Raw genomic sequence first — 22855 nt, 5'->3', positions numbered from 1 at the left:
ATTAACAAAACCATAGAAGAAAAGGGCTACAATTCCGCACAATTCCCATAACCCAATCTCCACATCCCACCCCCTCCCCTGATAGCTTTCCCATTCTCTATCTCCCTGGGAGTATGGATCCAGAGTCGGAAGCAGAAGTACCCAAGAGCATGCAGGGAATACCCCCAACACTTTATCTGAGCTATTCTTGCTGACCCCCTTTATGGTGTTTTGGGGTTTATTTGTCTGTCTAACGGTGTTCAGATACATAGTTGGATTGTGGTTTTATCCTCTGACTAAAATTGAGTACAAAGGAGGAAAAGGCAAGACAGATGAGTAGCAAATAGGATGATAGATGAAGCAAAGGAAAACAAATGTAACACAGACCTTACAGTGACAGACACAGCCCTTAGTCTCAGTCTCTGAAATTCTTTCTGGATTTTCTTTAAATTCTTATTTATTTATTATTGGATAGAGACAGAAACTGAAAGGAAGGGGGAGGTAGAGAGACACCTGCAGCCCTGCTTCACCACTTGCAAAGCTTTCCCCCTGCAGGTGGGGGCCAGGGGCTGGAACCTGACTCCTTGTGCCTGCATCATGTGCGCACAACGAAGTGCACCACCAGCCAGCCTCTTCCTAGGTTTCTAAGATACAGGTTCAGAACGTTAAGTGTTGGGTTAGAAAAGTAAAGTGTTGGGAGTTGGGCAGTAGCTCAGCGGGTTAAGCACAAGTGGCATGAAGCGTAAGAACTGGCTTAAGAAAAGTAAAGTGTTGGGGCCTGGGCCATGGCACACTCAGTTAAGCGCATTTATCACCATGCACAAGGGTCTGGGTTCGAAGCCCCACTCCCCACCTGCTGGGAATGCTTCATGAGTGGTGAAATAGGTGTGCAGGTACTTCTCTGTCTTTCTCCCTCCTTGTTTCCCGTTAACGTCTCAATTTCTCTCCATCCTGTCAAATAGAAATAAAATAGGAAAAAAAGAAAGGAAGGAAGAAAAAGAAAAAATGGCTGCCATGAGCTGTGGATTCCTAGTACTGGCACCAAGCCCTAACAATAACCCTGGTGGCAATCAAAAAGAAAAGTGTCACAATTAGGACAAATAACGAATATGGGAAATGTTGCTAGTGCACACATTAACAGTGTGCAAGGACCCGCTTCAAACCCCTGGGCCCCACCTTCAAAGGGAAATCTTCACAAGTGGTGAAGCTGTGGTGGTTGTCTCTCTCTCTCTCTCTCTCTCTCTCTCTCTGTCTTCCCCTTCCCTCTCAATTTCTCTCTGTCTTTATCCAATGACAAATAAAACAATATTTTTAAAAGGGGGTTGGCAGTAGCACGAAGAGTTAAGCGCACATAGTGTGAAGTGCAAGGACCCACACAAAGATCCCAGTTTGAGCCCCCAGCTCCCCACCTGCAGGGGTGTTGCTTCACAAGCAATGCAGCAGGTCTACAGGTATCTATCTTTCGCTCCTCTCTCAATTTCTCTCTGTCCTATCCTGCAACAACAACAATGAGAAAGATGGCCGCCAGGAGCAGTTTATTCGTAGTGCAGGCACCAAGCCCTTTCAATAACCCTGGAGGAAAAAAAAAAAAAAAAAGAAAATGTTACTAATTAGGTTTAATTTCTATCATCTTTGGAATTCAGAGGAGAATTTAACAGTATAGGAACAGAATGACAAAGCACTTGTCCTGCTGACTGTAAGCTGTTAAGACTGGGTAGAGTTGGGAACATTTCAGGTACCAAGAGCGGGACAAATTGGATACATGCCCATAAATTACTATTTGGGCACCTCACCATCTTTGTTTATACTGGATTTATCCTACTACCAGGTCTAACCTGTTTTCCACCAGTAGTTAGGTTTCTGCCAAAACCTTTGGCCTCCTATATTGAGTTTCACCTTTACTAAGTTCACTACACTGAAGTAACTTACTTTTTTTTTTATATGTATAACTAGTTTTTATTTTATTTATTTATTTATTTTCCCTTTTGTTGCCCTTGTTATTTTTTTTTATTGTTGTTGTAGTTATTATTGTTGTTATTGATGTCATCTTTGTTAGGCCAAAGACAAATGGTGAGGGGAGAGGAAGACACCTGCAGACCTGCTTCACCGCCTGTGAAATGACTTCCCTGCAGGTGGGAAGCTAGGGGCTCCAACTGGGATCCTTACACCGTCCTTGCACTTGGTGCCGCTTGCGCTTAACCCGCTGTGCTAACGCTTGACTGCCCAGTCACTTACTTTTGAGAGTTTTACGTGGACTTTCAGAATAACCATTCTGTCATTGAAGAAAAGCAAATACAGAACTTTTACACATTTTACTGAATACTACTATATTTATTCAGCATGATCACCATTCTAAGAGACACTTAAAATATATCGTAAAAATAGTAGAGGGATTCAACCAATAAGGAAGTAACAAATTATAGAGAAAAAGCAAATGAACAGGCAATTATATAGGATAATCAGATGAGTTTCAAGTTGAATCTCACTAATAACTAGAGAGAAATTCTCATTAAGACAACATTTGATAGTTCTCTGAAATTTGTGAAGACTTGGCACTCTCTTATGTATTGTTGGTAAGCATGTAAATTAGCTGTCTTTCTGAGAGTGATTTGGAAATATAGGTGGACTTTTAAATGTTGAAGTTCATTGACCCAGAAGTTTTGCTTCTACAGATTTATTCTACAGAAAGTTCATGTCATTTCACAAATATATGCATGCATATATATTTTTCCTGTGCCGTGTTGCTTGAAATTCTTGAAAATTGGAAACAACCCAAAATCTCATTAGTTGATAGGTATCTAGATAAATTATAGTTTGTGGTTACAGTGCACTACAGTGCAACTATTGAGAAAACATCTTAACAGAGAAAGAGTTTGTTTTATTTTTTAATGCTTTATTTTTATGAGAGAGAGGTACACAGCAGTTTATGCAACAGATAGAGGATGGTGTGATGGCAATAGTCTTCGTGCCTGAGGCATCAGAAATCCAAACTTCAATCCCCACCATCACCCTAAGCCAGAGCTGAGCAATAGTCTAGTTAAAGGAACAAAACAAACAAACAAAAAGAATGACTTCACTTTTAAAAACATCATGATAATAAATATTAGTACCATAAACAACAACAAAAAGAAACATTTAGCATAAGAATAGAGATTTAAAATAATAACCTGCAACTCTGGTAATTAAGTGGTTATGCTTAGATTATCGATTCAGAGGAAACCTTTACTATGTTTTTGTATTATGTTTTATATACAATTTGGAGTTGTTGGAACAAATGTGCTATTGGTTTATTTTTACCAGAACTCTGCTCAGTTCTGGCTTATGGTGGCACAAGATATTGAACCTGGGACTGCAGAGCATCAGACATGAAAGTCTTTTTTGCATAACCATTATGCTGTCTCTTCTCACACAAATGTGTTACTGTAAGACCAGGAGAAGACTATACTCCAGGTATATTGGTTTATTAGATAATTCTTTGTTTGCTAGAATCTGTAGATAAGATAATGTTTTTGGCAGTATGGAGTTCAGTTAATTATAAGTAGAAAGAATTAAAACCTATGATAGGATTTATAGGCAGGAATTTCGGAATCCTATATTTAAACTGTTGCCTGACTTGAGATGTTCACTAGTGAGATGATTAGCTGGTTTCACCTCTGAAGTTATCTACTGGTTACATTTGCTACTTTTGATAATATACTTGGTTCTTTCTTAGAAAGGAGTGTAATTTCTAATGACTTTGAATTTTTTGACAGATGAACTTCCACCTAGCCCTGATGACTCAGATAATAGTGTATCAGAAAGTCTGGATGAATTTGATTACTCTGTTGCCGAGATTAGCCGCTCATTCCGTTCACAGCAAGAAATATGTGAGCAACTCAACATCAATCACATGATCCAAAGGATCTTCCTCATCACTCTGGACAACAGTGAGTTACAGACTTATAGCCAGATTATTTCTTATTCTGTCCTTCCTTCACTTAGGGCTTTACTCTTACAAATCTGTGGTATCTAATGGTTAAAAAAAAAAAAAAAAAAAAAAAAAAAAACCACTGTTCTCTCTGAAACACAAGACTTACATTCCAGTGAAGCTTTGGTGTGACCTAAAAACATACTGAGACAGAAATACAGCTCTCATTCCTTTTTTTTTTTTTTTTTTTTTGCCTCCAGGGTTATTGCTGGGGCTCAGTGCCTGCACTATGAAACCACTGCTCCTGGAGGCCATTTTTCCCATTTTGTTGCCCTTGTTGTTACCCTTGTCATTATTATTGTTGTCATTGTTGTAGTTATTATTGTTGTTGTTAGATAGGACAGAGAGAAATCAAGAGAAGAGGGGAGACAGAGAGATGGACAGAAAGATAGACACCTACAGACCTGCCTCACCACCTGTGAAGCGATCTCCCCTGCAGGTGGGGAGCCGGGGGCTCGAACCGGGAGCCTTACGCCAGTCCTTGCACTTTGCGCCACCTGTGCTTAACCCACTGCGCTTACTGCCCCACCCCCTTCATTCCTCTTTTGATACTGACTAGACCATATAACTACTTGCCTTTACTTCATTAAAAGGGAAATGGAAATGGTACCCAAACCCATTCTCTTCTCAGGGGCAACCTAAATGTACAGATGAAAGCCTCAAAAAGACATCAAACTCTGCCCTATGAGTAGGTAAACCCCAGAGTTCTTGCTGATGTCTACAGTTTGCTCTTTACATGTCATGATACTGGGTTTATACAAAGCCCATGCCCTTGACTGGGAAAGGGGGCATTCAAATCTTTAGGTACAATTTGTGTATCACTCTTTTGTCACCTGAGTCAAATTTGCAGTTCAAGGGCTGGGGAGATAGCATAATAGTTACGCAAAAAGAATTTCATACCTGAGGCTCTGAGGTCCAAGGTTCAGTCCCCAGCATAACCCTCACCCAGAGCTGAGCAGTACCCTAGTATGTATCCCTCTCCCTCTAACTCTTCCTCTCTCACTGAAATAAAGTAAGTATTTTGTTTTTTAAAATCTGTTGTCTTAAAAGACAGAAGCCCTGTCCATAACCTACCTGGTTAAACCCATTTCCCAGGTGACCCAAGTTTGAAAAGTGGCAATGGCATCCCCAGCCGTTGTGTGTATTTGGAAGAAATGGCAGTAGACCTAGAAGATCAAGACTGGCTTGATATGAACAACGTTGAGCAGGTACCACATTGTCTATGTGCACACTCAGCTAAGGTTAGCTGTGTGGCTGAGCTCTGCTCACCTTTCTCCATGTCTTTGCTTACCCCTAATCCTTACATTGTAATATTCCCGCTGTAATCATCGTACCTGTTATGATCACGTGTTTAAATTTAGCCGTCTCTTTAAGACCACTTAAGGCCATTTTACTGGGACTAGATAATGGCACACCTAGTAGAGAACACACATTACCATGCGTGAGAACTCAAGTTCAAGTTTCCAGTCCCCACCTGCAGGGAAGGGGAGGGGATGCTCCAGGAGCAGTGCTATAAGTGTCTCCCTTTCTTCCTGTCTCTCTCCTCCCTCTCCCTCTCCTTCTGTCTCTTCCTCTCCTTCTCTTCCTACCTCTCTTATCCTCTACTAAAAACAAGCAAACAAAAAAGTGGCCACCAGATACAGTGGAGTTATGTAATCACAAATGCTAGTGGACAATAAAAAAGAAATTAATATTTTGTTTATTTGTATATTGCATAGAGACAGAGAGAAATCAAGAGGGAAGGGAGAGGTAGAGTGAGAAAGAAAGCGAGACACCTGCAATGTTACTTCATCACTTGCAAAGTTTCCCCATTGCAGGTGGAGACTGGGGACTTGAACTTGAGTCTTTGTACATTGTAGTTTATGCTCAACTAGGTGCACCACTGCCCTGCTCCTACCCCCCCCCGCCAAAAAAATAATCTTATTTATAAAGTTTTTTTAACTTTTTTTTAAATGCTTTATTTATTTATTTATTTATTTATTTCCTTTTGTTGCCCTTGTTGTTTTATTGTTGTAATTTTTGTTGTTATTGATTGTCATTGGATAGGACAGAGAGAAATGGAGAGAGGAGGGGAAGAAAGAGAGGGAGAGAGAAAGACAGACATCTGCAGACCTGCTTCACCGCCTGTGAAGCGACTCCCCTGCAGGTGAGGAGCCGGGGGCTCGAACTGGGATCCTTATGCTGGTCCTCGTGCTTCGCATCACGTGCGCTTAACCCGCTGCGCTACCGCCCAACTCCCATTTATAAAGTTTTATCAGTAGGGGGCCACCAGATGGTTCACCCAGTAGAGCACACACATCACTGAACCCAGGAACTCAGGTTCCAGCCCTGGGCCACATCATGGAAAAGGGTGCCTATAGGGGAGAAACTTCATGAGTGGTAGAGTGGTACTGTGGTGTCTCCTCTCTCTCTACCCCCTCTCTACTTCTCACCCTCCATCTAAGGAAAAGAAAAGTAACGGCTGCTGGAAGTGGTGGAATTGTGCAAGCACCAAGCCTCAGTGATAATCCTAGTGGAAAAAAAAAATGCTGGCAGACATTGAATAATGTGCTGCTTTGCCATGCGCACAAACTAGGTTTGGGCCCAGCCCCCACCACATTGAAGGAAGCTTGAGTGTTGTGATACCTCTCTCTCTCTCTCTCTCTCTCTCTCTCTATCTATCTATCTATCTATCTCTCTGCCTCTTGTTTCTGTCTCTATCTTAAAAAGTTATCAAAGAGCAGTGAAGCCCTTTTGATGACAGGAAAGGAGGGGTGGGGAGGGGAGGGCCAGTTCCCAGAGTCATCTGTCTGTGCATCTCTTGTGAGAATTGTCACTATTTCTTTTTAAGTTTTATTGACTAATGAGAAGCATGGCACATGTAATGCTATGGATCAAACTCAGTCCCCCATGCTTGAGAGTCCAATGCTTTAACCATTGTGCTACCTCCTGAGTTAAATTTAATGACTTTTTAGCTCCCCTATTAGATTAAGTTCTCAGGGGCAAAGCCCAGCTCTTCTTTATGTCTTTTCTAAAAGCAAACCAGTACATTTTTATATATATTTTATTTATTTTCCTTTTTTTTTTTTTAGATTTTTAAATTTTATTTATTTTCCCTTTTGTTGCCCTGGTCTATTACTGTTGTTTCTGTTGTTGGATAGGACAGAGAGAAATGGAGAGAGGAGGTGAAGACAGAGAGGGGGAGAGAAAGATAGACACCTGCAGACCTGCTTCACTGCGTGTGAAGCGACCCCCCCCCCTGCAGGTGGGGAGTCAGAGGCTTGAACTGGGATCCTTATGCCAGTCCTTGCACTTTGCGCCATGTGCACTTAACCGGCTGTGCTACTGCCCAGCCCCCAAACCAGTACATATATTTTTTTCTTTTTTTTTTTTTTATTAATGACAAAGATAGAAGGAGAGAAAAAGAACCAGACATCACTCTAGCACATGTGCTGCCAGGGATCGAACTCAGAACCTCATGCTTGAGAATCCAAAGCTTTATCACTGTGCTACCTCCCGGACCATACCAATACATTTTTTTTAAAGATTTTTTTCCCCCCTCCAGGGTTATTGCTGGGACTTGGTGCCTGCAGTGAATTTGTAAATTCACTGCTCCTAGAGGCCTTTTTTAGATTTTTTATGTATATATATATATATATATATGACAGAGAGAAATTGAGAGAGGAGGGGGAGATAGAGAGGCAGAGAAAGATACCTGCAGACCTACTTCACCACTTGTGAAGCGACCCCCCCGCAGGTGGGAGCCAGGGGCTCGAACTGGGATCCTTGCACTTTGGACTTTGTGCACTTAACCCTGTGTGCTATTGCTCACCACCCCTCCACCCCATTTTTCATTATAGTTATCTAATTTAACATTAAAGAAATAGGCTTGGTAAGGAAGATACTTGGCATCTTACTTTATTAATTTATTTATTGGATAGAGACAGAGAAATTGAGAGGGAAAGAAGAGAGAGATCTGCAGCCCTGCTTCACAACTTATGAAACTTTCCCCCTGCAGGTAGGAACCAGAGGCTTGAACCTGAGTTCTTGAGCACTGTAGTGTGGGCACTTAACCAGGTGCACTACTGTCTGCCCCCCCCCCCCTTACTTTCTGTAAGGCTATGAGGTCACTCAGTCATGGAAAATAACAGATTTCTCATGTAAGTTTGTTGATTTTCAATATCACTCATCAGATATTCTTTTGATAACTGTGCTAGGAGCTATACTAGACACAAACTTCATTTATGATAATTTTTATTTTAACTCTTTTCTGATAGGAAGAGGGGGGGAAAGAAATAGCACTGAAGCCTCCCCTAATGCTGCCATGGTACTCCTGTGTGGTGCTAGAGCTGTGCACATGACAAGATACCCTACGCAGTGCACTATAATTTCCCCAGCCTATATACAGTTATTTCTACAGTGATAAAATACTGGGTTCTTTTTCCCCCTTCACTTTACAGTTATTGTGACTCTCATAATAAGTTGTCTCAGAATTACCTTTTAGCAACCCAGGAGGCAGAGTAGTCCCTACAACATTAAACTCTGAAGCATGAGGTCTCAAGTCTGAGCCCTGGCATCACATGTGCCAGAGTGGTGCTCTGGTTCTCTCTTCTCTCTTATTAATAAATAAATATTTGGCAAAAACTTCCATTTAGGGGCCGGGTGGTGACATACCTGGTTGTGCACACATGTTACAGTGTGCAAGGACCCGAGTTCCAGTCCCCGGTTCCCACCTGCAGGGGGAAAGCTTCACAGTGCTGCAGGTGTATGTCTGTCTGTTTCTCTCCCCTATCTCCCCCTCCTCTCAGTTTCTGGCTGTCTGTATCAAGTAAATAAAGATAATTTAAAGAAAGAAAACAAACCTATCTAAAGAAAAAACTTACCTTTTACAACTTTATATTCTAAGATGACTACTATGGTTTAAAATTTGTTTTTCTTAATAGGCTGTCTTTGCTCGATTATTACTGCAAGATCCAGGCAACCACTTGATTAACATGACTTGTTCTACAACCTTGAATCTTTCTGCTGATCGAGATGCAGGGGAGAGACGCATTTTTAACTACCTTTATTCTTGCTTCCAAAGAGCCAGGGAAGAGGTAAAGGAATAATCCCTACTAAGTACTATATTGTCCTATTAGTTATGACTTTAACATATAAGCCAGACAGTTGGATTACTGTCTTTTACATCAATTTATATAAGTTATACTATGTATCTCTTTTTTAAAAAACTACTTTTTCCTTGTAAAACAAAAAATGAACTGATAGATTAATTTTCATTGAGATGTAAGTTACAGACTAGGCTAAGCTTGGGAATAAATAAATAACTTTATGAAAATTATATAGGCTAATCTTGGTCACTTCCAGCATTGAACTTCTAACAGGTAATTCCTTAAAGCAAAAAATGAATTATTGGGGGTGGGGGGGTGGGGGAATGAATTCTTACAAATTTCCAAGCAGCCACAAAAAAACAATAATATTTTGAGATACAATGCCTTTTCATTCTGTTTGCTGTGTCCCCTCTTGTTCCAGATCATAAAGCTAGACTAGTCCCTCTTCTTCATGCTGTTTACAGATTACCAAAGTTCCAGAGAATCTGCTACCCTTTGCAGTGCAGTGCAGGAACCTCACCGTGTCCAATACCCGAACAGTTCTCCTCACTCCAGAGATTTATGTTGACCAAAACATCCATGAACAACTCGTAGATTTGATGTTGGAAGCTATCCAAGGAGCCCGTGAGTATATAAGCAAAGTTTATGAGATTCTACACTTTGGTTTTCCAATTTTAAACTTCCTCTAATCGCATTAGAAAAACTCAGAGCCATCTATGGTTCTGGTATAAACTGAGAAAGAGCTCTCATCTTGACCTTTAGGGTTAAATACAAATAGGATTCTAAAATGTGTTAAAAGAATAAAGAGCCAGTATGTAAGAACATATAAACATTTCTGTGCCCTCCTTTCTCATTTGTCTTGTTAGATTTTGAAGATGTAACAGAGTTTCTGGAAGAGGTCATTGAAGCCTTGATAGTGGATGAGGAAGTTCGAACATTCCCAGAAGTCATGATACCAGTATTTGATATTTTATTGGGTAGATTAAGAGATCTAGAACTGTGCCAGATCCTTCTATATGTGTATCTAGATATTCTTCTCTATTTCACCAAGCAAAAGGATATGGCAAAGGTAGGTTTGAGAGGTGCTGTATGTTCTGGTGTGCTGGAGATTTAACACGGATTCCTTCCCTGTTATGAGAACACTATGCTGTTACCTGTTGAAAAAAAAATACATTGATAGGGAGTCGGGCGATAGTGCAGCGGGTTAAGCAAACATGGTGTAAAGCACAACTACCGGTGTAAGGATCCCAGTTCGAGCCCCCGGCTCCCCACCTGCAGGGGAGTTGCTTCACAGGCAGTGAAGCAGGTCTGCAGTTGTCTGTCTTTCTCTCCTCCTCTGTGTCTTCCCCTCCTCTCTCCATTTCTTTCTGTCCTATCCAACAACAACGACATTAATAACAACAATAATAACTACAACAATAAAACAACAAAAGTAGCAAAAGGGAATAAATAAATAAATATTTTTAAAAATACATTGATAGTTGTAGAGATTTAGTTCTTTAAGACTTTCTCACCCCATCACCTTTACCTCATGTAGATAAATAAGTAGGACTTGTTTTCTCTTGTAGGTTTTTGTAGAATACATTCAGCCCAAGGACCTTAGTAATGGGCAGATGTACCAGAAGACCTTGCTGGGAGTAATCCTGAATATCTCCTGCTTATTAAAGACTCCTGGTGTGGTAGAAAATCATGGCTATTTCCTGAATCCATCTCGTTCCAGTCCTCAGGAGATCAAAGTGCAAGAGGCCAACATCCATCAGGTGGAACTGTTTACCAGGATACCTCACCACCCTGGTTTTAGATTAAGTAAAATTACCTTAGAGAGCAAATGCAGATAAGGCTGCTTGAGCCTCTTTGGGGAAACAAACTGGTCCAGTTGACTTGAGCCATAATTATGTAAAGAAACTGCCTTCTCTTTGGCACACACGAAGAGCAAAGGGTAAACCCCTGTGTGATTTGAGAATAAGCAGATGATGTTATTTTTTGCCTAGTACTACAACACTGCCACTTCCTCTCAATTTTCATTTTCCTTAGCTATTTTCATAATCAGCTGTTATGTTAGCTCCTAAAATCTTCTGACTGATCTCCATTTTATAAGCCTTTTTTTTTTCCCCTTTCCCTCGTTGCATCAGTGTCCTCTTGAATTGATCTTCTTAGCGTAAATTATAGTAAAGGTTTAGCTAACATGAAGCTGTAAATGGTTGAATTAGGGATAGTTTAAATCTCCCATCAGCACAACTCTAAAACAGAGGTTGAGAGGGTGGGTGGTTGCACACATGGTAAAGTGCACAAATTATAAGGACCTGGGTTTAAACCCTGACTCCCATCTGCAGGAGGGAAATTTTACAAGCACTGGAACAATAAAGCAGTGGAGTGGTACTGTAGGTGTCTTTCTCCCTGTGTCTATCAGGAAAGGAGAGAAAGAGAAAAAAAAAAGACACTGAGAAATTGTAGTCAGTGTAGGTACCAAGCCCCAGTAACCCTGGTGGCAAAAAATAATAAAACAGAAGTTGACAAATGACAGTAGTGGCCAATTCTGGCCTGACACCTGTTTTCATAAATAGTTTCATTTAGCCTAGCCATGCTGCCCATTTGTGTATGTCTTGTTTTGGTTTGATTTCATGCCTCAGTGATAAAAGTTGAATAGTCACTACACAGACCATATGGTATGCAAAGCTGAAATATTTATCATCTGGCTCATTGAAGGGGAAAAAAAGTTTATCAGCCCCTATTCTAAAGCTGTGTGATGCTACCATTAGAAAATGTCTCTAAGTAACCAGCATTTTTATTTGTAAATCAGAACTGGGGGATAAAACACAGGGAGATTGAGGGAAAAGATTAGGATTAGCATGTTTTTAGAAATAGCCAGTGGCTAAGATTTGGAAATAACAAAAATTAGGATTGTGAAATTGGAATGTTCTGTGGTTGTGTTTTCTGGTTAAACAGTTCATGGCTCAGTTCCATGAAAAGATCTACCAGATGCTGAAGAACTTACTACAGCTATCTCCAGAAACCAAACACTGTATCTTGTCCTGGCTTGGAAACTGTTTGCATGCAAATGCAGGCCGCACCAAGATTTGGGCCAACCAGATGCCAGAAATCTTCTTCCAAATGTATGCCTCGGATGCCTTCTTCCTGAATCTGGGTGCTGCTCTCCTAAAGCTGTGCCAGCCATTTTGCAAACCCAAATCCTCTCGGCTCCTCACCTTTAATCCCACTTACTGTGCCCTGAAGGAGTTAAATGATGAAGAACGAAAAATAAAAAATGTACACATGAGAGGTAGGAAAGATATGGGCTTCTCAAAAACTATGTTCCTGGTGTGTGTGCGTGTGTGTGATATAAGGCCTTTGCTCCTTTATCCTTTTTCACAAAAGTGCTTTCCCCCCCCCAAAGAAAATGAGACAGAAAGGAGCTATATTAAATTATGAAAAGATAGACTTTGGGGCCAGGTGGTGGCGCACCTGGTTGAGCACACATGTTACAGCGCGCAAGGACCCAGGTTCGAGCCCCTGGTCCCCACGTGCAGTGGGAAAGCTTCACAAGTGGTGAAGCAGTGCTGCAGGTGTCTGTCTCTCTCCCTCTCTTTCACCTCTCAATTTCTGACTGTCTCTATCCAACCGATAAAGATTAAAATAAATAAAAGATAAAAAAAAAAAAAAAAAAAGAAAAGATAGACTTTGGGCTGGGGAGACAGCATAATGGTTATGCAAAAGCCTTTCATGCCTGAGGCTCTGAGGTCCCAGGTTCAAACCCTCCCTCCCCCCCCCCCCCACACCACCATAAGTCAGAACTGAGCAGTGTTCTGGTCTCTTTCTCTCTAGGTATCTTTCCTTCTGTGTCTACTCTTTCTCATTCAAATAAAGTAAAAATATTAAAAGAAAAGACAGATTTTAAGAAAACTTGGTAGTTTTCAGATATCATGAGTTAGTGAAGCTTTCTGTCTGAATTTGGCAGGCTTGGACATTCATTAATTCATTCTTATGAATAAGGTACAGTCTCTACTCTTTTTGAACCCAGATTTTAGAAGGCAGATTATATAAACAGATAATCATGGTATGGTGTACAGTGAAACTGGGAACAGAAAACAGAGTGACTAATAAATTTCTATATACATTGAAGTCTTTTTAATTTTTTTTATATTTATTTATTTTTTGTTGCCCTTGTTTTTTATTGTTGTTGTTGTTATTGATGTTGTCATTGTTAGGACAGAGAGAAGTGGAGAGAGGAAGGGAAGACAGAGAGAAGGAGAGAAAGATAGACACCTACAGACCTGCTTCACCGCTTGTGAAGTGACTCCCCTACATAGGTGGGGAGTCGGGGGCTCGAACCAGGATTCTTATGCCGGTCCTTACGCTTTGCACCACATGCGCTTAACCCGCCGCGCTACCGCCCAACTCTCTATACATTGAAGTCTTAATAACTAATTTTTTTCTAAAACTTTTTTCCCTTTTGTTGCCCTTATTGTTTATCATCATTGTTGTTGTTATTATTGTTGTTATAACTAATTCTTGGTAGGCCTGGTTCATCAGACAAAGAAGTGAAAGAATCCCTATATACAGAGAGAAGAATAACTACAATGGAACAAATCTTTGGAGAGGTTTGAGAAGGAAAAATGAGAAGCTCACTATGGCTAGAGGAAGGGATATAGGAAATGTAACTGGGGAAGAAAAAAGGGGCCAGATGGGGAAGATTAACACAATGCAAAGATAACAATAAACCACTCAGTCCTATCACAGAAGATGAATCACTCTTAATTTTTATGTATTTTCTCTTTTTTAAAAATGGTAAATCCTTGAAAGCCCATCTAAAATAAAGAAAAGCACAACATAGGTAACAAGTGATTTATTGTCTGTTAGTTAGAAAAATCTAACTGCATTTCTGTAGACAGTAATGCAAAGACATTACACACGAGAGTAGTAATATGATAAAAAAAAATTTAATAAGATATACTGGGGTTAAAAAAAAGAAAAGGAAAATAGTATGGAAGTTAAACTTGAAGTAGGGATACTGGACACTAAGATAGATGTCTGTGGCAAGCCACTCATTGTTTTTTCTCTTAACTTCTTTGAGGTTTGGACAAAGAAACCTGTTTGATCCCAGCAGTGCAGGAGCCAGAGTTTCCCCAGAACTACAACCTTGTAACAGAAAACCTTGTTTTGACAGAGTATACCTTGTACTTGGGATTTCACAGGTAACTCCTCCGTTGTCATTAGGGAAGAATGATTTAGTTGTGTTGATAAACAGAAGGTTAAAAATGAATCTTACAGATAAAATCACAAATTATTCTGAAAGAATTTGGCTTGGGGTGGGCACACCTGGTTGAGTGCACATATTACAATGAATGAGGATCTGTGTTCAAGCCCCCGGTTCCCACCTGCAGAGGAAAGCTTTGAGTGGTGAAGCAAGTGTCTCTCTCCCTCTCTATCACCCCTTTCCCTTTCAATTTCTGATTGTCTGTATCCAATAAATAAAGATAATAATAATAATAATAAATTTGGAGGGTCGGCCAGTAGTGCAGTGGGTTAAGCGCACGTGGCGCAAAGCGCAAGGACTGGCATAAGGATCCCGGTTCGAGCCCCCAGCTCCCCACCTGCAGGGGAGTCACTTCACAGGCGGTGAGGCAGGTCTGCAGGTGTCTGTTTTTCTCTCCCCCTCTGTCTTCCCCTCTCAAATTTCTCTCTGTCCTATCCAACAATGAACAACATCAACAACAATAATAATAACCGCAACAAGGCTACAGCAAACAAGGCCAACAAAATGGGGGGGGGGGGGATGGCCTCCAGGAGCAGTGGATTCATGGTGCAGGCACTGAGCCGCAGCAATAACCCTGGAGGCAAAATAATAATAATAATGATAATAATAATAAATTTGACTATAGCAGGAAAAGGACAGTCTGTACATTAATTTGTACTTATCTGAGATAGCTTTTCCTAGTATTTTATATTTTTGACCTGTTAATGTTTTTTAAAGATACACTAGTGTTTTTCTCTAGTTTGCTAATTTTTATTTTTTGTAATAGTTTTATTTGTTTTGTAGGTATCCTTGGTTTACAGTACTATAAATGTTTTAAGAGTAAAATTTCTCAGTTCTTTAAAATGTTACCACACCTTACCCACCACCAAACTTCATTGGACCCCCTGTACCCTTGCAACCCACTACTCCTCCTCCTCCACCACCACCCCCCCCCCTTTTTTTTTTGCCACCAGAGTTATCACTGAGGCTCGGTGCCTGCACTACAAATCTACCACTCTAGGCAGGCTTTTTTCTTTCTATTTTTATTTGACAAGACCGAGAGAAATTGAGAGGGGAGGGTAGATAGAATGATAAACACCTGCAGACCTGCTTTATCACTCATGTACTCATGAGGCTTTCCCGCTGCAAGTGGGGAGTTGGGGGCTTGAACCAGGGTCCTTGGCATGTGACAATACGTGCACTCAACCAGGTGTGCCATCACCCGGCCCCCATCCCTTCCCTTCTTAATAATCTCAAGTTACGCAGTATGAGACCAAAGATTTGTCTTCATTTGATTTTCAACTTGCAAACTTTTCATTATCTTCCCATTATCATCTGGGAATAATTATTTTAATTTCATTAATTTCACTTTTTGCTCTCAGATCTTCATTATGTATTACCCCTAATGGAAAGAGAAAGAGAAAAACAAGTTCTCTATTTGGAGGCAAGATTAAGAAAAGATTTATTGGGCTGGGGAAATAGCATAATGATTATGCAAAAAAAAGACTTTGATGCCTAATGCTACAAGGTCCCAGACTGAATCCCCAGCACCAACATAAGACAAAACTGGGTAGTGCCTTGGGGAAAAGGGGGGGAAAAAAGAAGGAAGAAGGCTTTGGTGCTATGGTCTCTCTCATTCTCTTGTCTCTCTCTCTGTATATATATATATTTTTTAATGTGAAGTGATCATAACTTCATGGAGTCTAAGACAGACTTTCTTTTTTTAATATTTATTTATTCCCTTTTGTTGTCCTTACTGTTTTATTGTTGTAATTATTGTTGTTGTTGGATAGGAAAGAGAGAAATGGAGAGAGGAGATAAAGAGAAAGATCAACAGAGAGATACCTACAGCACTGCTTTACCCCTTGTGAAGCTTTTCCCTCTGCAGGTGGTAACTGGGGGCTTAAACTTGGGTCCTTGTGCACTATAACATGTGTGCTCAACCAAGTGCCCCACCACCCAGCCCCCAAAAGACTTAGCTTTTAATTGAACAGCCTAAGTTGAGTATATGATGTTCAAGAAATGTAGTTGATAAGAAATCTTTTTTTTTTGTATTTTTTATTTATTCCTTTTTGTTGCCCTTGTTTTATTGTTGTTGTTGCTGATATCGTTGTTGGATAGGACAGAGAGAAATGGAGAGAGGAAGGGAAGACAGAGAGGGAGAGGAAGACAGACACCCGCAGACCTGCTTCACCGCCTGTGAAGCGACTCCACTGCAGGTGTGGAGCTGGGGGCTCGAAATGGGATCCTTCCGCCTGTTCTTGTGCTTTGTATCACATGCACTTAATCCGCTGCACTACCGCCTGACTCCCCAGGAAGAAATCTTTTAAGTTGAACTAGACCTGGCTCTATCACTTAGTTGTATGACACAGCCTTTTTTTGTTTGAGTACTAATGTACTACTGTAAAAATGGGGATAACAGAGCAAAACTATTGAAATGTTGACAAAATAATGAGACATTGTAAAACAAAAAGCACTCGCATCAAAGCTGGTATTAAGCGGGTATGAAATAAATGATACAGGATGACATTTTTTTCCCTTGACTATCTCTAAATAAGCCTCTCTGACCCAGTCTCTTCTGCTTTCTTGGGGGCAGGTTGCATGAGCAGATGGTCAAAATCAACCAAAATCTGCATCGGCTGCAGGTTGCCTGGCGGGATGCTCAACAGAGTTCTAGCCCTGCTGCTGAGAACTTCCGTGAGCAGTTTGAGCGACTAATGACCATCTATCTTTCTACCAAGACTGCCATGACAGAGCCACAAATGCTACAAAACTGCCTAAACTTGCAGGTGTCCATGGCTGTTCTACTGGTCCAGCTGGCCATAGGCAACGAGAGCTCACAGCTGAAAGAGCTAACTTTTCCTTTGCCAGATGACTGCAGCTCTTTAGCTTATGTGCCAGGTAAGTAAGTACTCCCTTGGGAACTTTCTATTCTAACCATTTAAGCTTAACTGTGTCACTTTGGAAGTTTAGTCTTCAAAATGCCCTTTCTTTGTGATCATTGAACTAGTTTTGGAGAAACAACTCAATATTGTCTATGCTGCCTAATGGTCAAAGCACTGGGGACTTAATAGCTTGTCCCTCAGCCTTGTGTCCTTACCACTATGCCTCTTCAAAGATAGTCTTCAGATGAGATCAGGCATGCTGATGTGGTCTGGCTGTAAACTCCAAGGACAGTTTGCAGGAGGATTAAGTCCAGTGAAGGTTTTCAGAGCTATCATTAATATTGTTTGGTGTTCAACTTAAAAATGCATCGAATTCTTCCTGTTCTTTTATTTTAATCTTTTCAGTATATATTCCTTTTTAGCATTTTATATATTTGTTTATTTATTGGATAGAGAGAAAGAGAAATTAAAAGGGGAGGGGCAGATAGAGAGGGAGAGAGAAAAAGAGACACCTGCAGGCTCAGGGCTTGAACCTGGGTCCTTGCGCATTGTAACATGTGTGCTTAACCACATGTACCACCACCCAACTCCCTTCCTATTCTTTTCTTTAGGAAAAAATAGGTCTCCTCTTGGTTAAACCAGAAGGGAGAAGTGTGTATGGATATGTGTCAGTGAGGGATCCACAGATATTGGTCATCAAATCAGGTTACATGTTCTTGACTGTTGTATTGGTCATCAATGACAGTAACAAATTACCTCAAGACATAGCATCTTGGGAGTCAGGCGGTGTCACAGCAGGTTAAGCACATGTGGCGCAAAACGCAAGGACCCGTATAAGGATCCCGGCTTCCCACCTGCAGGGGAGTCATTTTTATAACCTAATCATGGGAATTACATACCGTCACTTCTGTATGCTTCAGGGTGTATCTTCTTCCCCGGAAGAGTGTAGGAGGGAACACAAGAAAGCATGAATACAGGGAGGCACAGGCCGTTGAAGAAGCATCTAGGAGAAAGGTGGTTATAGTCATCTATTGTGGTCAGCTTTATTTGAGTTTCCTCTTACATCAGAGTTAACCTTAAGTGAAAATAATAATAATAATAATTTAGTATATTTTCTTAAAATACACTGGTATGCTATGTTTTGTATCAAAAAATTTTATATGGCTTGGGAAAAAAAGTTGACATACTTAAAAGGAGAGTCTACATTTATTAATTTGCCACCATTCCTAGTACTTACAAGGTTTTGTTGTTGTTGTTTTTGCATTAAGTAGAATTAAGGGAGAATTACATGTTGCTTATTAGCACAGAGACAAATACTAACTGCAGTGAATATTTTCCTTTCCAGAGTTTTTTGCAGACAACCTAGGTGATTTCCTCATTTTTCTCCGTCGCTTTGCTGATGACATATTGGAGACATCAGCAGATTCCCTGGAACATGTCCTTCACTTTATCACCATTTTCACTGGAAGCATAGAAAGGTAAAATGCTGAGAGCTTTACTTTGTCATGACCTAAAGCTGCACAGTATTTCAGAGACTTCTGAACTAAGAAATAAACAAGCCTGAGTCATAAGGGGTTACCTTCAGAAGTGTGTTAGCAATAATGAATCACCTGATCACCCTTATGGGTATCCAAAAATTCCACTCTTGAGAGTCATAATAAGCAAAGGACTTTGCCCTGAGAGAATTTGAACCTGCTTATAAGGTACCTGATGGGAATTCCACTACTAGTCCCTGTTGAAAATAGTTACCTTAATACCAGAAACCTTAACAGTGGTAGCCAGGCACCACTGATCTTACAGTTAAATACAATCAAATTCTGAATTTAATGAGCAGTAAATGTAGGTGAATGAATGCTTTCTAATCTCAAGTCTTCTCACTCAGCTTCTGGTCCTTTTTTCCAAAGGAAATGTTAAGTTGAACCAGACCTGGCTCTTTCAAGAGCAAAACTCTTGAAATGTTGACAAAATAATGAGACATTGTAAAACAAAATGCACTAGCATCAAAGCTGGTATGAAATAAATGATATAGGATGACATTTTTCTGACATTCAAATACTGATAAAACTATGAAATTCCACTAGCCAGGTCTAGTTCCTTGCGCTTTGTGCCACCTGTGCTTAACCTGCTTTGCTACCACCTGACTCCCTGGTTTTTTGGTTTTTTTGTTTTTTGAGGCCGTTGACTCTGTTGATGTGCCTCCCTCTGTCTCACCTGTGACCTCTACAAGTACTTTTTGGACTTCTTTTGTTGCTTTGCTAAAGGAAATAATCTGCAGCACAAAAAAGGAGAATGTTCCACAATTCCCTGAGCCATATCAGTGAGGAGCAGGTAGATGCTAATCTTATACAGTGTCGACAAATAGCTCAGTTGGATAGTATGCTGCTTTCCCTATACCTGGTCCCCACTGCATAAAGGAAACTTGTAGCCTCTCTCTCTCTCTCTCCCTCCCTCTCTCCCTCTCCCTCCCTCTCTCCCTCTCCCTCCCCCTCCGTCTCTCTCCCTCTCTCTCTCTCCTTCTCTCTCTCTCTCTCCCTTCGTGTGTGTGTGTGTGTGTGTGTGTCTCTGCTCGGCTCTGGCTTATGGTGGTACAGGGGATTGAACCTGGAACTTTGCAGCCTCAGGCATGAGTCTCTTTGTGTAATCATTATGCTATCTCCCTCACCCTAAAGAGGTAAATAGGATGGCTAAATAAAATAGCTTAGTTATTTGCCATTTTAATGGTAAGCTGTGATCTCAAGAGTTAAATGATGTACTATGTATTTTGTTTGTTTTTATATTTATTTATTCTCTTTTGTTGCCCTTGTTATTTTTTTATTACTGTAGTTATTGTGGTCATCATTGTTGGATAGGACAGAGAGAAGTGGAGAGAGGAGGGGAAGACAGGATGAGAGAAAGACACCTGCAGGGGTTCGGGCGGTGGCGCAGTGGGTTAAGCGCATGTGGCGCAAAGCGCAAGGACTGGCATAAGGATCCTGGTTCGTACCCCCAGCTCCCCACCTGCAGGAGAGTCGCTTCACAGGCGATGAAGCAGGTCTGCAGGTGTCTATCTTTCTCTCCCCCTCTCTGTCTTCCCCTCCTCTCTCCATTTCTCTCTGTCCTATCCAACAACGAACAACATCAACAATGGCAATGATGATGACCACAGTGAGACTACAACAACAAGGGCAACAAAAGGGGGGGGGGAATGGCCTCCAGGAGCGGTGGATTCATGGTGCAGGCACCGAGCCCAGCAATAACCCTATAACCCTAGAGGAAAGAAAGAAAAAAAAAAAAAGACATCTGCAGATTTGCTTCACCATCTGTGAAGCAACACCCCTGCAGGTGGGGAGCCAGGGCTTGAACCAGGATCTTTATACCGGTCCTTGCAATTTGTGCCACCTGTGCTTAACCTCCTGTACTACCACCCGACTCCCTGGGTTTTTTTTTTTTTTTTTTTTTAGGCAATTGACTCTGTTGTTGTGCCTCCCTCTGTCTCACCTGTGAAGCAGCAAAGAGCTTCTTTCTATTCTCTTTTCTCTTTTCTTGGTGACTATTTAACTAGATGTTTTCCAATAAACTCAATTTTTTTGTTGTTATTTTTTTCCTGTAACAGTGGTCTTGAATATTTTGTCTTCTCATAGAGAGGATAGTGGTAAATTTGGAAGTTAAGTTTCCTACTTGCTCATCTTGCTTTCTGCCCTGTTTGCAGGATGAAGAATCCCCACCTAAGAGCCAAACTGGCTGAAGTATTGGAAGCTGTGATGCCCCACTTGGAACAGACCCCAAATCCCATGGTATCCAGTGTGTTCCACCGGAAACGTGTGTTCTGTAACTTTCGCCATGCACCCCATCTTGCAGAAGCTCTAATCAAAGTTTTTGTGGACATTGAGTTTACAGGTAAAGCAACCCAGAACTGAGAAACTAACACTAGTGGAATTTCATAGCTTCATCAGTATTTGAATGTCAGAAAAATGTCATCCTATATCATTTATTTCATACCTGCTTAATACCAGCTTTGATGCGAGTGCTTTTTGTTTTACAATGTCTCATTATTTTGTCATTTCAAGAATTTTGCTCTGTTATCCCCATTTTCACACCAGTACTCAAACAGAAAAAGGCTGTGTCATACAACTAAGTGATGGAGCCAGGTCTAGTTCAACTTAAAAGATTTCTTCCTATCAACTACATTTCTTGAACATCATATACTCAACTTAGGCTGTTCAATTAAAAGCTAAATCTTTTAGGGGCTGGGTGGTGGGGCATTTGGTTGAACACACAAGTTATAGTGCACAAGGACCCAAGTTTAAGCCCCCAGTTACCACCTGCAGAGGGAAAAGCTTCACAAGGGGTAAAGCAGTGCTGTAGGTATCTCTCTGTCACTCTTTCTCTTTATCTACCCTTCCCTCTTGATTTGTAGCTTGATTATCTGTCCAATAAATAAAGATAAATATTTTTTTAGGGAGTTGGGCGGTAGCACAGCGGGTTAAGCGCAGGTGGCGCAAAGCACAAGGACTGGCGTAAGAATCCCGGTTTGAGCCCTGGCTCCCCACCTGTAGGCGAGTCGCTTCACAAGCGGTGAAGCAGGTCTGCAGGTGTCTATCTTTCTCTTCCCCTCTCTGTCTTCCCCTCCTCTCTCCATTTCTCTCTGTCCTATCCAACAGCAACAATGACACCTATAACAACAACAATAACTACAGCAATAAAACAACAAGGGCAACAAAAGGGAATAAATAAATAAAATAGATAATAAAAAATATTTTTTTAAAAAAGCTAAGTCTTTTTCTCTGCTTCAAAATTGTAAAATAGAGGATAATGAGATAGTGTGCTGATTTAGATTAATTTATTTATTGAATAGAAGCAGAGAGAAATCAACAGGGATGGGGAAGATGGTGAGGAAGAGTGGCAGAGAGACACCTGCAGCCCTGCTTCACAACTTTCAAAATTTTGCCTCTGCAGGTGGGGACCGGGGACTTGAACCCAGATCCTTGAGTATTGGTGTGCTCAACCAGTTGTGCCACCACCCAGCCCCCTGATTTAGATATTCTTTTGTCTTACCTAGTCAGTGGTGGTACTTAGCTGAGCCCACATGACCTGAGTTCAAGGCCCCAGTAACCACCTGCAGCAGGGAAGTTTCACAAGTAGTGGGTTGGATTTTGCCAGTAGTCTTCTCACATTCAAAATAGAAGGAAATTGGTTACACTTAGACATAAGCTCTTATTCTTCCTCTAATGGCACCACCATTATTGGTTTTTGCACTTATCTTATTCCAGGAGACCCTCATCAGTTTGAACAAAAGTTTAATTACCGACGGCCCATGTATCCCATCCTAAGGTACATGTGGGGAACAGATAACTATCGAGAGAGCATTAAGGTAAGAGAGTTTTTAGTGACAATAAAACTAAGTTATCTGAGTATTGCTTTGGATAAGTTCCAGTAAGTTGTAGTTTAATACTAAAATATATTTCTCTTGGGCTGGGACCTACAGGATTTGGCTGACTATGCCTCTAAGAATTTAGAAGCCATGAATCCCCCACTTTTCCTCCGTTTTCTTAACCTGCTAATGAATGATGCCATCTTTCTTTTGGATGAAGCCATACAGGTAAAAAAAAAAAAAAAAAAAGCAGCAGCAGCCTGGGAAGTTGCTCAGTGGTTAGAGCACAGGCCAGACTTGATCTCTGGGACCATATGTGGTGTGTCTCTTCTCTCTCCCTCTTATTAAACAAAC

The 22855-nt window shown here is 40.9% G+C and overlaps 1 protein-coding gene across 2 annotated transcripts in view; it reads left to right on the top strand.

Annotated features, from left to right (window-relative positions):
- UBE4A (ubiquitination factor E4A) overlaps positions 1-22855 on the top strand; it is a 47274-nt gene that overhangs the window by 9769 nt on the left and 14650 nt on the right. For both annotated transcript variants that reach the window (XM_007523615.3, XM_060179978.1), the window contains 13 exons: positions 3732-3905; positions 5042-5154; positions 8869-9021; positions 9498-9657; positions 9900-10102; positions 10602-10793; positions 11980-12313; positions 14105-14225; positions 16863-17167; positions 18497-18629; positions 20840-21027; positions 22401-22501; positions 22616-22729. In XM_007523615.3, coding sequence (XP_007523677.1) covers positions 3732-3905; positions 5042-5154; positions 8869-9021; positions 9498-9657; positions 9900-10102; positions 10602-10793; positions 11980-12313; positions 14105-14225; positions 16863-17167; positions 18497-18629; positions 20840-21027; positions 22401-22501; positions 22616-22729 — 2291 coding nt within the window. The remainder of the gene's footprint in view (positions 1-3731; positions 3906-5041; positions 5155-8868; positions 9022-9497; positions 9658-9899; positions 10103-10601; positions 10794-11979; positions 12314-14104; positions 14226-16862; positions 17168-18496; positions 18630-20839; positions 21028-22400; positions 22502-22615; positions 22730-22855) is intronic.

The sequence above is a fragment of the Erinaceus europaeus genome, chromosome 20 (assembly GCF_950295315.1).
Source record: "Erinaceus europaeus chromosome 20, mEriEur2.1, whole genome shotgun sequence".
NCBI classification, from domain to species: domain Eukaryota; kingdom Metazoa; phylum Chordata; class Mammalia; order Eulipotyphla; family Erinaceidae; genus Erinaceus; species Erinaceus europaeus.
The sequence above is the reverse complement of the archived record's forward strand: the minus strand, read 5'-3'. Positions and strand labels throughout refer to the sequence as shown.